General features: G+C 56.3%; 1 protein-coding gene across 1 annotated transcript; it reads right to left on the bottom strand.

Annotated features, from left to right (window-relative positions):
- Positions 1 to 994: 994 nt before the first annotated feature.
- Positions 995 to 13,058, bottom strand: LOC104577006 (uncharacterized). The gene is made up of 6 exons (XM_088535468.1): positions 12,921 to 13,058; positions 11,929 to 12,430; positions 4,979 to 11,820; positions 4,231 to 4,858; positions 1,378 to 1,571; positions 995 to 1,154 (listed from the first exon to the last, which is right to left on the bottom strand). The coding sequence occupies exons 1-6, from the start codon at positions 13,056 to 13,058 to the stop codon at positions 1,002 to 1,004; spliced, it is 8,457 nt and encodes a 2,818-aa protein (XP_088391594.1). The 3' UTR covers positions 995 to 1,001.
- Between the last annotated feature and the right edge of the window lie 1,297 nt (positions 13,059 to 14,355).

The following is a 14,355-nucleotide window of genomic DNA, read 5'->3' as shown; positions in this document are numbered from 1 at the left end:
AACCAGAGAGTCTGTTTATAGATCTGCTAGATGTGATTTTTCCAGGCTGCTGTTTCCTATCCTTCTTGGAGGGCGAAGGGTGGCTTTTGCTGAGACCTTGGTACCGTACAGTGCACACCCTCCAAAATACTGCCCTTGGTGGAGCGTGGTGCCGTTTGGACCTGGGACCAGCACAGGACCCATCCGTGCTCAGAAAGAGCTCAGCTCTCTTTGGGAATGGTGGGAGAGCAGCTCAAAATTACACCTCAATTGTTGACTTTTTTTGGCTCTACCAGCTTTATTTCCAACCATATCTACTCCTCCCATGAATAAAATAAATTGAATATCTTGATCCCCCACCTTGGCAGCCCACTTAGTCTTACTGAAGTAGAATGGATATTGGATTTCATTTCCCGTTTTCGTAGTTTTTTTTCCATCCTTCCCGTGCTCTTAAGCTGCCAGCTTTGAAGGGTTTTAAGTTCCCAGAAAATGGAGGCTGTGTTGCTGAAATAATTTATTATGCCAGCAGGGGGTGCTTCCACTAATTATTAGTGTGTAATTGCTCTTGTTACTGCTCCAGTTGTTATTTGTGATGTTCCTGTCTTCATCTTGGCCTTGCATAGTGACATCATTTGGAATTACTGTGCCCTTCCGCATGTTTTTTAGCAGCTTGGATGATCTCCAGTTGGGTGCATGGCAGTTTCCAGCAGTTAAAAGACTGAAAACGAACAATTTAGGCGGATTGTGAGGCAGGGGGGAGAAGTCCCATGTCCCCACATCAGTGGAGAGGCAGAGGAGAGGGACCAGAAACCCTGGTTCTGCAGGTGTCTGGCCTGATGGCATAGTACTTCCCCGGCTTGTGCTGCAATAATAAAACCATGCCTTATGCTAGGCTTTTAAACCTTTATTTTATTCAGAAAACGAGGAATAAGGACACCCACGTTTCAAGGGGACCCGTTGCGGGTTTTGTGGTTCTTGCTCACGCCGTGTTCACAGTGCGGGGGGAGGCGGAGCCGCCTGGGCTAGCGGCCCGGGGCCTGCACGACGAGGGCGTCGTGACACGCCGTCGCAATGCCCCCGATGAGGTTCAGGAACTCCGCGAAGTCCAGTTTCCCGTCGCTGTTCAAATCCAGTTTCTTCATCATTCTGTCCAGGACAGCTGGGTCCTTCTGGTTCTGCAAAGCATCAAGGAATCTGCTATCAACACCCGCTTAGAGGCAGCGCTGCCTCTTGCCCTTCTCTGCTAAGGTAGGAACCCCCTTTCCCCTTGGAGAGGGGTTGGCACAGGGAGGCAGAATTCCCTTGGGACACTTTTTTGGGGCCATCCTTCGCTAGCAAAGGTGAGTTCTTCCAACCCCACGCTGCTTGTGCCAGCAAAGGCTGCTGCATTTTGCTCACCTTGGTGAAGGAAGCCAGCTCGGTGTTCATGAAGGCCAGGAACTCCCTCTTGGAGAGCGTGAGGTTGTCCCCTTCGCGGCCCGCGTACCGCTGGAACACGGCCAGCAGGGACTCGATGCAGCGCTCGGTCTCTGTGGGCGACACCTTCGACTGCAGGAGCAAGAGCAAGTTTAGGCCACCCCTTGAAGCCACTTCTTTGTTTGCAGGAAAAAAAGAGCCCTGTTACTTGCAGAGGAAGGTGGGGGTGAGGAGGGCTTGTGCAATGGCTTTCCCGTGCTCAACCTGTCCAGCTGCATTTTTCTGCAGGATTGTTTTTTCTGAGGGGGATGAGGAAATACCCAGGAGAGGAACGGGGTCTGAGTCATGCTGCTTTGGGGTTCCTGGGAGCTCCAGCATGGAAAAGGCCCTGGAGCAGCGCCAGCTCCGTTAGGAGGGTTGCCTGGCAGGGGAAGAGCTCGTGCCCACTCCTGCACTTTGGAAGAGCAGCTCCTTTTTGAGGGATTTCTGGGAGGTTTTTGCCCTGGCTGCTCTTCTGGCAAGATAAGCCTTTCCCTCCCTTGGTCCTGTCTGGACAGGGGGAAAAATGAGTCAGGAGACAAAAATGCAGGAGCTGCTGATTCCCTGAACTGCTCCTGTGGGAACTGTGAGGGGTGGGAAGCGGGGGGTGAAAGGCAGCACCCAGGGGACAGGGAGTGGGATGAGAGGGTCCCCATGTCCCCAGCCCTGCTCCAGGCCTTGGCAAAGGGCAGCGCAGGGGAAAGGAGGAGGAATCGGCCCTTCCCTCCCGCTGCCCTGGGCTTTCCCGGGCCACATCCTGCTGAAATGCGTCAGTTGTGGTTCGAGCGAGAGGAACCAGGTGGCTTCTGCCCTTGTCCCCCCTGTCCCCAGCCCCTGCCTCTCCCCACGTGTCCTCTGTGGTGGAGTGGGGGACGCAGCCCCCAGCCCAGGGTTGGCATCAGCCCCCGGGGCAAGAGCAGGGCAGGAGGAAGAGGGGACGAGGAAGAGGGGACGAGGAAGGAGGAAGAGGGGACGAGGAAGGAGGAAGAGGGGACGAGGAAGGAGGAGAAAGGGGAAGAAGGAGAAGTTGGAGGGAAGGCTGAGGGGACTCAGCTGCCCCCCATCTCCACCCTGCAGCTAGAGGGATCCCCCTGCCTCCCTCTGTGTGGGCCGGGGCCCGCGTCTCCCCTCACGTGGGGTCTCACCATGGCTGGGCCGTGCGGGGAGGCCTGCGGGCGCTCGGTGCGGCGCGGGCGGCAGCCGGGGCGCTTGTGAGCGGTGGCGCCGCCGCCGCCCTTCCCGCCGGGCAGCGCCCAGCCCTGACTCAGCCCCGCGCCACGTAACGGGTCCCCGCGCGCCCGGCCTTCCTCCCGCCTCCCCAGCCCTTTTCGCTCGTTCGCCTTTTTCTCCTCCGCGTCTTTCAGCTTTCCTTGGTTTCCAGCTCTTTTTCTCCCTCTCGACTGCTCCTCGGTCGTCCCTTTGCGGCTCCCTTCGCTTCTCGCCTGCCCTGAGGCCCCTTGAGGCCACCTCGCCACACTTTCCTTCCTCAAACTACCCGTTTTCACTGTCCTGGTCAAGGTGTGTCCCTCCCTGCCCAACTCCACCCCATCCCAAACTTGGCATATTTTATTGCCAATGAATCAAAGGGATTTTTCCACCCGGGGAGCAGCAAAGCTCAGGCTTTTGCATGTCCCCCCTGCGCTTTTGCAAACTCCTCCTTGTGCTCCGTGGGGAGGCTGCCGCTTCCGCGGGCGGTTGTGCTCCAGGCTTGGCCCGTGTTTGCCCGCGGCCCCTCCGTGTCCGTCGGCGAGAGTTCGGCTGTTGCGCGTGCGAAGGCAGCGCCCCGGAGACCATCGTCCCCTGTGTCCCCGTTCGTGTCCCCGCCGCATCAGAGGGAAGCAGCCGCGCGGGGAGCCCCGTGCGCTTCCTCCGAGGCTGCGTCCGTCTGCGATGCCGGAGCCGCCCCTGCTCCTCCCAGCCGCTGCCGTTAGCAGCCCGCGGGCTCCGCTCGCACCCAGCACCGGTCGCGGGTACTGCCAGGCTCCAATCACCCACCCTCCATCCCATGGCAAAATCACAGCCCCGTCTGCTGCTGAGGGACCCACAACCTTCTAGTTGCCCAAGGGGACTATTTTAACCAGAAGGATTTGTTTTTAATGAAAGGGCAAGGAGGGATAGGGGTCCAAACCGGGGCCCGCCAGGCAGAAGCCTTTGAGGAATTTGGATGCAGGAGGAAGGAGGGCAGCACTCAGTGCACTCATCAGCTGTTTATTGTGTTTTTTCATGCAATATATCAGTGTGAAGGAGAAGGAAGCCCCGTGCCCGGCCCCCCCGCACCCTTGCCCTCTGGTAGCCACAGCAGAGCTCAGCTGCTCCAGCATCTCCTTGGCACGGGCTGGAATTCTGCTCAGCTGCTAGGAAAGCAAAAATGCGTAACCAAAAGCACCGAGTCTGCGTTCAGTGGTGTCTTTTTCCCAGCCTTGAGGATTTTCAGGCCCCACATAAGCAGGATTGAGATACTGGGAGGGTTTCTTTTTGTGTTGCACAGCAGAAGTCAAGCGCAGGGGCTGGGTGGCATGAGGACAGGGGGAGATGAGGAGCAGCGGTGCTGCGGGGTGGCAGAGATGACAGAGTCTAAAGGACAGGGTCACCCAAGGAGTCCAATCCCAAGAAAGAAATGACTAAATGGTGTGAGGGGGATAGAAATAATGCAGAAAAGCAGAAGCTGCAGAGCTTGGGATAGCTCCGTGCCTGCGCTAAGCCCGGAGAGCAGCAGCAATCCTCAGAGCGGGTGCGGGAAGGCTCAGCAACCACCCCGCAGAGACCCGACGTCTCCTCAGGGAGCCTTGGCCTCACCTGCCGCGGGGCGGCTCGGTGCCTCCTGCGCGCCCGCAGGGCCCTGGCTCTGCTTGGTGCCAGGACGTTGCTCTTCCCCCTGCGCCGGGGACGCGCTCGCTTGGCTGCAGCTCCTCGTGCCGTTGTCCTCCTGGCGCGGGCGGCCGCTCCCGTCGGCATCCTGCTCCCGGCGGCCGCTTTCCTCCCCTGCGCGGGGCTGCGGACGGGTCTTCTCCGCAGCTCCCTGCCCCGATTTGCCTGCGGGTGCCTTTTGCCCTTCGCTTTCCTGCGGCTCTGGAGCCTTCCCCTGGTCCTCTGGCTCCTGGCTGCGCTCGGCCTCCCCCTCTGCACGCTGGTTTTCCTGCTGCCCTTCCTCCCGCTGGGGCGATTCTCCTTCCTGCCACTGAGCCTGGCTGTCTTCGTCCCCTGGCGCTGGGTGACAGCTGGACTCGGGTGCCCTCGGGACACGCTCCACGCTGGCTTTTGATCCCTTCTGTGGCTCCGCACTGGGCTCAGGCGTCCTTGGACGCTGGTTGTTCGTCCCGTCCTCTCCGGGTTCCTTGCGTGGTGGAGCGGGTTCATCCTTAATGCTCTCTGCTTGTGGTTCCTGCTGCCCTTCTTCCTTCACTTCTGTTTCAGCCTTCTCCTGCTCACAGGAGCCTTCTCTGTCTTGCAGCTCCTGTGGCTCGTTGAGGTCCCCTTTTCTTCCCTCGGGGCTGGAAGCTGCAGGCTGCTGGCTGCTGCTCTTGCCCGGCGCCGCTTCTGGCACACACTGCACGGGTTCAGGCTCCTCAGGTTCCCCTGATTTGCTCTCGTCTTCCCTGCGTTCTGGCTCCTGGGGGCTGCTGCCTTCGCACGGCACTGCTGAAGGCCGGGGTGACACGTAGCATTTCCTCATATAAACTGTCTGTCCAGAGTGCTGGGGCTGGCGACAGACAATTTCGTAGGTGACAGCTTCGGGATCATTTAGCTTCTGGATCACATGGACCAAGTATGCGACGGTGTGCGGCTCACAAGGCTCTGGGAGGACCTTCACATCTGGCCGTACATCTGGTTCATCCGGGAGATAGCGTATGCTCAAGTCGGAAATGGTGTCCGGCTCTCCTGCGAGGCGGAGGCCCTTTGTATCCAACTCTACGGTCTGGTAGAAGCTCTTCTCGTCTCTACTTTCACCTTCAAATAAATATTTAGTGCCTAGCGTAGGTTCTTTCCGCTCTTGTTCCTGCCGAATTCTCCTGTCCACCTCGACTGTGTCAAACTCACGCTCGCTCCTGGCTACATCCCCACGAGGCTCAGGTTCCCGGGTGACACGTTGAACCCTCACGTCGGCTTCTGCTGCCACTTCCACAGCGCGTCGGGTGCGCTCATAGGTGTCACTGGGACCTGGCTCTTCTCTCTCCCTTGTGAGGCGTTGGGTGCTCACTGAGACGTCAGCTTCCACCTCACGGGAGCGAATGATCTTCCTTTCCTGTGTGGGCTCTTCCCGCTCTCGTCCCTGCCGAATTCTCCTGTCTCCCTCGATGTCTTCACAGTCTTGTTCTCTCCTGCCTATGTCCCCACGAGGCTCGGGTTCCCTGGTGACACGTTGAACCCTCACGTCAGCTTCTGCTGCCACTTCCACAGTGCGTCGGGTGCGCTCGTAGTTGTCGCTGGAACCTGGCTCTTCTCTCTCCCTTGTGAGGCGTTGGGTGCTCACTGAGACGTCAGCTTCTACCTCACGGGAGCGAATGATCTTCCTTTCCTGTGTGGGCTCTTCCTGCTCTCGTCCCTGCCGAAGCCTCCTCTGCACCTCGACGACTTCATAGTCTTGTTCTCTCCTGCCTATGTCTCCACGAGGCTCGGGTTCCCGGGTGACACGTTGAACCCTCACGTCAGCTTCTGCTGCCACTTCCACAGTGTGTCGGGTGCGCTCGTAGTTGTCGCTGGAACCTGGCTCTTCTCTCTCCCTTGTGAGGCGTTGGGCGCTCACTGAGACGTCAGCTTCCACCTCACGGGAGCGAATGATCTTCCTTTCCTGTGTGGGCTCTTCCTGCTCTCGTCCCTGCCAAACCCTCCTCTGCACCTCGACGACTTCATAGTCTTGTTCTCTCCTGCCTATGTCTCCACGAGGCTCGGGTTCCCTGGTGACACGTTGAACCCTCACGTCAGCTTCAGCTGCCACTTCCACAGTGCGTCGGGTGCGCTCGTAGTTGTCACTGGGACCTGGCTCTTCTCTCTCCCTTGTGAGGCGTTGGGTGCTCACTGAGACGTCAGCTTCCACCTCACGGGAGCGAATGATCTTCCTTTCCTGTGTGGGCTCTTCCCGCTCTCGTCCCTGCCGAATTCTCCTGTCTACCTCGATGTCTTCACAGTCTTGTTCTCTCCTGCCTATGTCCCCACGAGGCTCGGGTTCCCTGGTGACACGTTGAACCCTCACGTCAGCTTCAGCTGCCACTTCCACAGTGCGTCGGGTGCGCTCGTAGTTGTCGCTGGAACCTGGCTCTTCTCTCTCCCTTGTGAGGCGTTGGGTGCTCACTGAGACGTCAGCTTCCACCTCACGGGAGCGAATGATCTTCCTTTCCTGTGTGGGCTCTTCCCGCTCTCGTCCCTGCCGAAGCCTCCTCTGCACCTCGACGACTTCATAGTCTTGTTCTCTCCTGCCTATGTCTCCACGAGGCTCGGGTTCCCTGGTGACACGTTGAACCCTCACGTCAGCTTCTGCTGCCACTTCCACAGTGCGTCGGGTGCGCTCGTAGTTGTCACTGGGACCTGGCTCTTCTCTCTCCCTTGTGAGGCGTTGGGTGCTCACTGAGACGTCAGCTTCTACCTCACGGGAGCGAATGATCTTCCTTTCCTGTGTGGGCTCTTCCTGCTCTCGTCCCTGCCGAAGCCTCCTCTGCACCTCGACGACTTTATAGTCTTGTTCTCTCCTGCCTATGTCTCCACAAGGCTCGGGTTCCCTGGTGACACGTTGAACCCTCACGTCAGCTTCTGCTGCCACTTCCACAGTGCGTCGGGTGCGCTCGTAGTTGTCACTGGGACCTGGCTCTTCTCTCTCCCTTGTGAGGCGTTGGGTGCTCACTGAGACGTCAGCTTCCACCTCACGGGAGCGAATGATCTTCCTTTCTTGTGTGGGCTCTTCCCGCTCTCGTCCCTGCCGAAGCCTCCTCTGCACCTCGACGACTTCATAGTCTTGTTCTCTCCTGCCTATGTCTCCACGAGGCTCGGGTTCCCGGGTGACACGTTGTACCCTCACGTCAGCTTCAGCTGCCACTTCCACAGTGCGTCGGGTGCGCTCGTAGTTGTCGCTGGAACCTGGCTCTTCTCTCTCCCTTGTGAGGCGTTGGGTGCTCACTGAGACGTCAGCTTCCACCTCACGGGAGCGAATGATCTTCCTTTCCTGTGTGGGCTCTTCCCGCTCTCGTCCCTGCCGAATTCTCCTGTCTCCCTCGATGTCTTCACAGTCTTGTTCTCTCCTGCCTATGTCCCCACGAGGCTCGGGTTCCCTGGTGACACGTTGAACCCTCACGTCAGCTTCAGCTGCCACTTCCACAGTGCGTCGTGTGCGCTCGTAGTTGTCACTGGGACCTGGCTCTTCTCGCTCCCTTGTGAGGCGTTGGGTGCTCACTGAGACGTCAGCTTCCACCTCACGGGAGCGAATGATCTTCCTTTCCTGTGTGGGCTCTTCCCGCTCTCGTCCCTGCCGAAGCCTCCTCTGCACCTCGACGACTTCATAGTCTTGTTCTCTCCTGCCTATGTCCCCACGAGGCTCGGGTTCCCGGGTGACACGTTGAACCCTCACGTCAGCTTCAGCTGCCACTTCCACAGTGCGTCGGGTGCGCTCGTAGTTGTCACTGGAACCTGGCTCTTCTCTCTCCCTTGTGAGGCGTTGGGTGCTCACTGAGACGTCAGCTTCCACCTCACGGGAGCGAATGATCTTCCTTTCCTGTGTGGGCTCTTCCCGCTCTCGTCCCTGCCGAATTCTCCTGTCTACCTCGATGTCTTCACAGTCTTGTTCTCTCCTGCCTATGTCTCCACGAGGCTCGGGTTCCCTGGTGACACGTTGAACCCTCACGTCAGCGTCTGCTGCCACTTCCACAGTGCGTCGGGTGCGCTCGTAGTTGTCACTGGGACCTGGCTCTTCTCTCTCCCTTGTGAGGCGTTGGGTGCTCACTGAGACGTCAGCTTCCACCTCACGGGAGCGAATGATCTTCCTTTCCTGTGTGGGCTCTTCCCGCTCTCGTCCCTGCCGAATTCTCCTGTCTACCTCGATGTCTTCACAGTCTTGTTCTCTCCTGCCTATGTCTCCACGAGGCTCGGGTTCCCTGGTGACACGTTGAACCCTCACGTCAGCTTCTGCTGCCACTTCCACAGTGCGTCGGGTGCGCTCGTAGTTGTCGCTGGAACCTGGCTCTTCTCTCTCCCTTGTGAGGCGTTGGGTGCTCACTGAGACGTCAGCTTCCACCTCACGGGAGCGAATGATCTTCCTTTCCTGTGTGGGCTCTTCCCGCTCTCGTCCCTGCCGAAGCCTCCTCTGCACCTCGACGACTTCATAGTCTTGTTCTCTCCTGCCTATGTCTCCACGAGGCTCGGGTTCCCTGGTGACACGTTGAACCCTCACGTCAGCTTCTGCTGCCACTTCCACAGTGCGTCGGGTGCGCTCGTAGTTGTCACTGGGACCTGGCTCTTCTCTCTCCCTTGTGAGGCGTTGGGTGCTCACTGAGACGTCAGCTTCTACCTCACGGGAGCGAATGATCTTCCTTTCCTGTGTGGGCTCTTCCTGCTCTCGTCCCTGCCGAAGCCTCCTCTGCACCTCGACGACTTTATAGTCTTGTTCTCTCCTGCCTATGTCTCCACAAGGCTCGGGTTCCCTGGTGACACGTTGAACCCTCACGTCAGCTTCTGCTGCCACTTCCACAGTGCGTCGGGTGCGCTCGTAGTTGTCACTGGGACCTGGCTCTTCTCTCTCCCTTGTGAGGCGTTGGGTGCTCACTGAGACGTCAGCTTCCACCTCACGGGAGCGAATGATCTTCCTTTCTTGTGTGGGCTCTTCCCGCTCTCGTCCCTGCCGAAGCCTCCTCTGCACCTCGACGACTTCATAGTCTTGTTCTCTCCTGCCTATGTCTCCACGAGGCTCGGGTTCCCGGGTGACACGTTGTACCCTCACGTCAGCTTCAGCTGCCACTTCCACAGTGCGTCGGGTGCGCTCGTAGTTGTCGCTGGAACCTGGCTCTTCTCTCTCCCTTGTGAGGCGTTGGGTGCTCACTGAGACGTCAGCTTCCACCTCACGGGAGCGAATGATCTTCCTTTCCTGTGTGGGCTCTTCCCGCTCTCGTCCCTGCCGAATTCTCCTGTCTCCCTCGATGTCTTCACAGTCTTGTTCTCTCCTGCCTATGTCCCCACGAGGCTCGGGTTCCCTGGTGACACGTTGAACCCTCACGTCAGCTTCTGCTGCCACTTCCACAGTGCGTCGGGTGCGCTCGTAGTTGTCACTGGGACCTGGCTCTTCTCTCTCCCTTGTGAGGCGTTGGGTGCTCACTGAGACGTCAGCTTCTACCTCACGGGAGCGAATGATCTTCCTTTCCTGTGTGGGCTCTTCCCGCTCTCGTCCCTGCCGAAGCCTCCTCTGCACCTCGACGACTTCATAGTCTTGTTCTCTCCTGCCTATGTCTCCACGAGGCTCGGGTTCCCTGGTGACACGTTGAACCCTCACGTCAGCTTCAGCTGCCACTTCCACAGTGCGTCGTGTGCGCTCGTAGTTGTCACTGGGACCTGGCTCTTCTCGCTCCCTTGTGAGGCGTTGGGTGCTCACTGAGACGTCAGCTTCCACCTCACGGGAGCGAATGATCTTCCTTTCCTGTGTGGGCTCTTCCCGCTCTCGTCCCTGCCGAAGCCTCCTCTGCACCTCGACGACTTCATAGTCTTGTTCTCTCCTGCCTATGTCCCCACGAGGCTCGGGTTCCCGGGTGACACGTTGAACCCTCACGTCAGCTTCAGCTGCCACTTCCACAGTGCGTCGGGTGCGCTCGTAGTTGTCACTGGAACCTGGCTCTTCTCTCTCCCTTGTGAGGCGTTGGGTGCTCACTGAGACGTCAGCTTCCACCTCATGGGAGCGAATGATCTTCCTTTCCTGTGTGGGCTCTTCCCGCTCTCGTCCCTGCCGAATTCTCCTGTCTACCTCGATGTCTTCACAGTCTTGTTCTCTCCTGCCTATGTCTCCACGAGGCTCGGGTTCCCTGGTGACACGTTGAACCCTCACGTCAGCGTCTGCTGCCACTTCCACAGTGCGTCGGGTGCGCTCGTAGTTGTCACTGGGACCTGGCTCTTCTCTCTCCCTTGTGAGGCGTTGGGTGCTCACTGAGACGTCAGCTTCCACCTCACGGGAGCGAATGATCTTCCTTTCCTGTGTGGGCTCTTCCCGCTCTCGTCCCTGCCGAATTCTCCTGTCTACCTCGATGTCTTCACAGTCTTGTTCTCTCCTGCCTATGTCTCCACGAGGCTCGGGTTCCCTGGTGACACGTTGAACCCTCACGTCAGCGTCTGCTGCCACTTCCACAGTGCGTCGGGTGCGCTCGTAGTTGTCACTGGGACCTGGCTCTTCTCTCTCCCTTGTGAGGCGTTGGGTGCTCACTGAGACGTCAGCTTCCACCTCACGGGAGCGAATGATCTTCCTTTCCTGTGTGGGCTCTTCCCGCTCTCGTCCCTGCCGAAGCCTCCTCTGCACCTCGACGACTTCATAGTCTTGTTCTCTCCTGCCTATGTCTCCACGAGGCTCGGGTTCCCGGGTGACACGTTGAACCCTCACGTCAGCTTCAGCTGCCACTTCCACAGTGCGTCGGGTGCGCTCGTAGTTGTCGCTGGAACCTGGCTCTTCTCTCTCCCTTGTGAGGCGTTGGGTGCTCACTGAGACATCAGCTTCCACCTCACGGGAGCGAATGATCCTTCTTTCCTGTGGGAGTTCTTCCTGCACTCGTCCCTTTTTAGTCCTTCTCTCGATATCTATTTCGTGGTCTCGGGAATATCCCCTCCTTGTTTCGTCTGCATATGTCTCTGCTTTTCTTCTTCCATCATCTCTTTCTCCACACAGCTCTGCTTGAATGCTCTTCCTCTGTCTCTCCAGGCATTCAGCCTTGGGTTCTCTGTATTGAAGTTCTTCATATACACGTCTTCCTGGCTCACGTGTATCATAACGGCTTCCTTCCTCTAGTATTGGTTCATCAATGTATGACTGATATGGGCTTTTATGTTCTCTTCTTTGCTTTCCTTTTTGCTCCTGTGCCTGAATGCGGTTGACTTCAGTCTTTTCTGCCTCCAGCTCACGGCGCTGATAGCCGCTTCTCCCGTTTGTGAGTAGTTCAGTCTTCTGTGGCTGACTGCGACTTCCCCTATCTGCTTCTTGCACTGCCTCTTGGTCTTGTGGACGATGGTTTTTTTGATCATTCACTTGTGGTGTTGGCTCATGTGGCTCACGACTACTCCACCGGTTTCCTAGTGGTTGAGGTTTATTTGGCTGCTTGTGACTCTTCACGTCTGCCACTTGATCGGGCTGAGGCCCCTCTTGATTTTCTCTCTCATCTGCCTGTGGTTCAGACTGACGTGCCTGCAAGCTGCCACGTTCGTTGAGTTGCGATTCTGATTCATGTGGCCCACAGTGGGTCCTCACCTCTCCTTTTCGCTCTGGCTGACGTGTCTGGTGGCTACCTCTTTCATCGCCCAGTGGTTTTGGCTTTCTTGACTCACTATGGCTCTGTACATCTTCTTGTTCGTCCAGCTCAGGTGGCTGGCGAATGTTACGTTGGTTACATGGCTCTTGGCTTTGTTCTTTATATGCTTGAGATGTTAGATCCTCAGATTTGCTGATTCTTCTTGCACCATCTCTGTTTCGTGTGTTACGTTGCTGGCGATGACTCTCCGTTTCCTCCACGGTTTCAAGCTTGCGAGCCCTGGTATCACGTGTTTGAGGTTCACGGGATGGATGACGTTCACTCTCACCGCTTTGTGGTTCCTCTTCCTGGAGCTGACGTTGGTGCCCTCTGTTATTAATTTCAGGCTCTTGAAGTGACTTTCCACTGGTTATTAGCTTTGTTCTTTGCAGAAGACATGGTCTTTTCTGCAGATACCAGTAGCAGGCCTTAGCCACTCTGAATACGAGGAATAGGAACTCATTAAAATCTATTTTGCCATCACCATCCCATTCAAGAAAGTGCAGGATCTTGTCAATGGTTTGAGAATCACGTGGGTTCTGCAGGGAAAACAATCAGGAAAACAAAACCAGGGTTTTAGGCAACTTGCTCCTTTGCAGAGAAATACAAACACAGGCGTAACCGCAATATTTTCTCCTTCCATCTCATACAGCTTCAGCTTTACAGCTCAACAACACCCCCATGCCTTTGTTCTCCAATTTTCTAGTGGTTCCCTGGCTATAGCTAAGCAGCCAGTTCTCTTCCTTTTGACAGGTGCTGTATTCTTCCACTGGATGCATTTCCTTTGGAAGAAGACCATCACTTCCCACAGTTTCTTCCCAGTTTTTGCCAATTTGTTCATAGCAGAATTGGTTGAAACAGCTGTTGAGGCAGTCAGTGCAGAGACATGCATCTGCTGCTACCCCTTGGGAAGAGCCTCCCCATCCCACTGCCATCTGGTCATGAAAGTCATCCCCTCTCCCGGAGGAGATGTCTGCAATCACTGCTCTCCAGTCGGCCTCCATAAGGGCTTTGAGGGCTCCCACTCACCGCTATGACATCTGCAAACTCCTTCAGGATAAACTCTTTCATCTCCCTTCTGCTGAGGATGGAGCCGTCTCCATCTTCCTCTGCATGCTCGTAAAAGACGCTAATGATGGTGGAAATGCTGTCTAAGAAGCGAGACATCTTCCTGCAGATTCAAGCAAACCTGTAAGGAAAGGAGGAGATATAAGGGTCAGGATACACTTATTTGTCTCCGAGCGTGAGCAGAGAGGGAGGAGTCGCTGGGCTCAAGTTGGCTGTGCGCGTTGATGGGCTCCGTGTCTGCTCCTGTGCTGTGGTGACCTCTGGGAAGAAATTCAAATGCTTCAGAGGGTTAGTGGGAAGGGGGTTGTTCTCCACCTTGGTGCCTGCCAGTGTAGTTGGATAATATCTGCTGCGGGATGGCAGGATGTGTGCGTTTACAGATCACGAGGAGGGGACTGAGAAATTAGAAGTCAAGAGATACCCCCAAAACCCTGTCCAGGTAGTGCTATACCAAGTGGTTATGGTTCCAGGGTGCACACTGCTGAGGACACAGCAGCTTCTCTGCAGCAGTTTAGAGGGTGTCTGATGCAGTGATGACATGTCCTTACACAAGATCTAGCCAGCTTAGAGAGAGAGGTTGTAGAGCATTAAAACAAGCCCTGTGGTCAGTCCTCGTATGACCAAGAGTATCGTAAATCAACTGATGGATCTTTCATTACAGCATCAATTCACTGGCAAATAGATTTTGGCCAGAGGAGAACTGCCAAATCACCTAGGTCAGAGCTACTTAATTTTACTGCGATCTACTCAGCAGAAAGTAGTTCTCCTGCTTGAGCTTTATGTCTGGAAACCTCAAAAGCCACCCGCCTTCCTCCTTGCAGGATCCCAAAGGCTGTTATCGGGGTGCATCAAAGCTGGGATCTCAGCTTGCACACGGGAAGCTGTGCTGCCCGCCGTGCTGCCTGTGTAACATGTATGCACACATGCACCTACGCACCCCACTCTGTACCCAAAATCCTATTTCTTGGTATCTCAGCAGAAATCTGAACATTTCTGTGATCTCTTCATTGTGACTGCGAGCTGAACCCAGACCAAAATCAAGCACAAAACCCGACTCTGTCTACTCTTTCCTTCAGAGGACCATTGCTTCTACGCACAGACACGGTGCTAACAGCATGCAAACGTCCAAATCTCGCAAAATAACACTTTCCTGGATATAAGCATCAAAGACTCCCAGGAAACAGAGCTGCAGGAATGACATTGTTACCCTCGATGGATCCTATGCCAAGAACATGTTCTTCGCAAGCAAAATGAGCATTTCAAAAAGAACGACTTACCCAGGTCACCAGTGGATCAAGTGGGTTTCCAGAGAAGCCGTGCGGAGTGAGCGGAGGATCCGAGTTCTTTTATAGGGTCCCTGACAGAACTAAAGAAAGGAGACACCCTTTGTGGACGT

The sequence above is a fragment of the Tinamus guttatus genome, unplaced genomic scaffold (assembly GCF_059628265.1).
Source record: "Tinamus guttatus ecotype Peru unplaced genomic scaffold, ASM5962826v1 Tinamus_guttatus_pri_ptg000629l, whole genome shotgun sequence".
Taxonomy (NCBI): Eukaryota; Metazoa; Chordata; class Aves; order Tinamiformes; family Tinamidae; genus Tinamus; species Tinamus guttatus.
This window is presented reverse-complemented; position numbering and strand designations above follow the sequence as displayed.

Excerpts from the sequence above, each read along its gene's own strand:
- LOC104577006 (XM_088535468.1), bottom strand. The coding sequence starts at position 13,058 with ATGTCTCGCTTCTTAGACAGCATTTCCACCATCATTAGCGTCTTTTAC. Across the intron at positions 12,431-12,920 it reads AGTTTGCAGATGTCATAGCG|AACCCACGTGATTCTCAAAC; the intron begins GTGAGTGGGAGC and ends TTTTCCCTGCAG. Across the intron at positions 1,155-1,377 it reads AGCTGGCTTCCTTCACCAAG|AACCAGAAGGACCCAGCTGT; the intron begins GTGAGCAAAATG and ends GATGCTTTGCAG.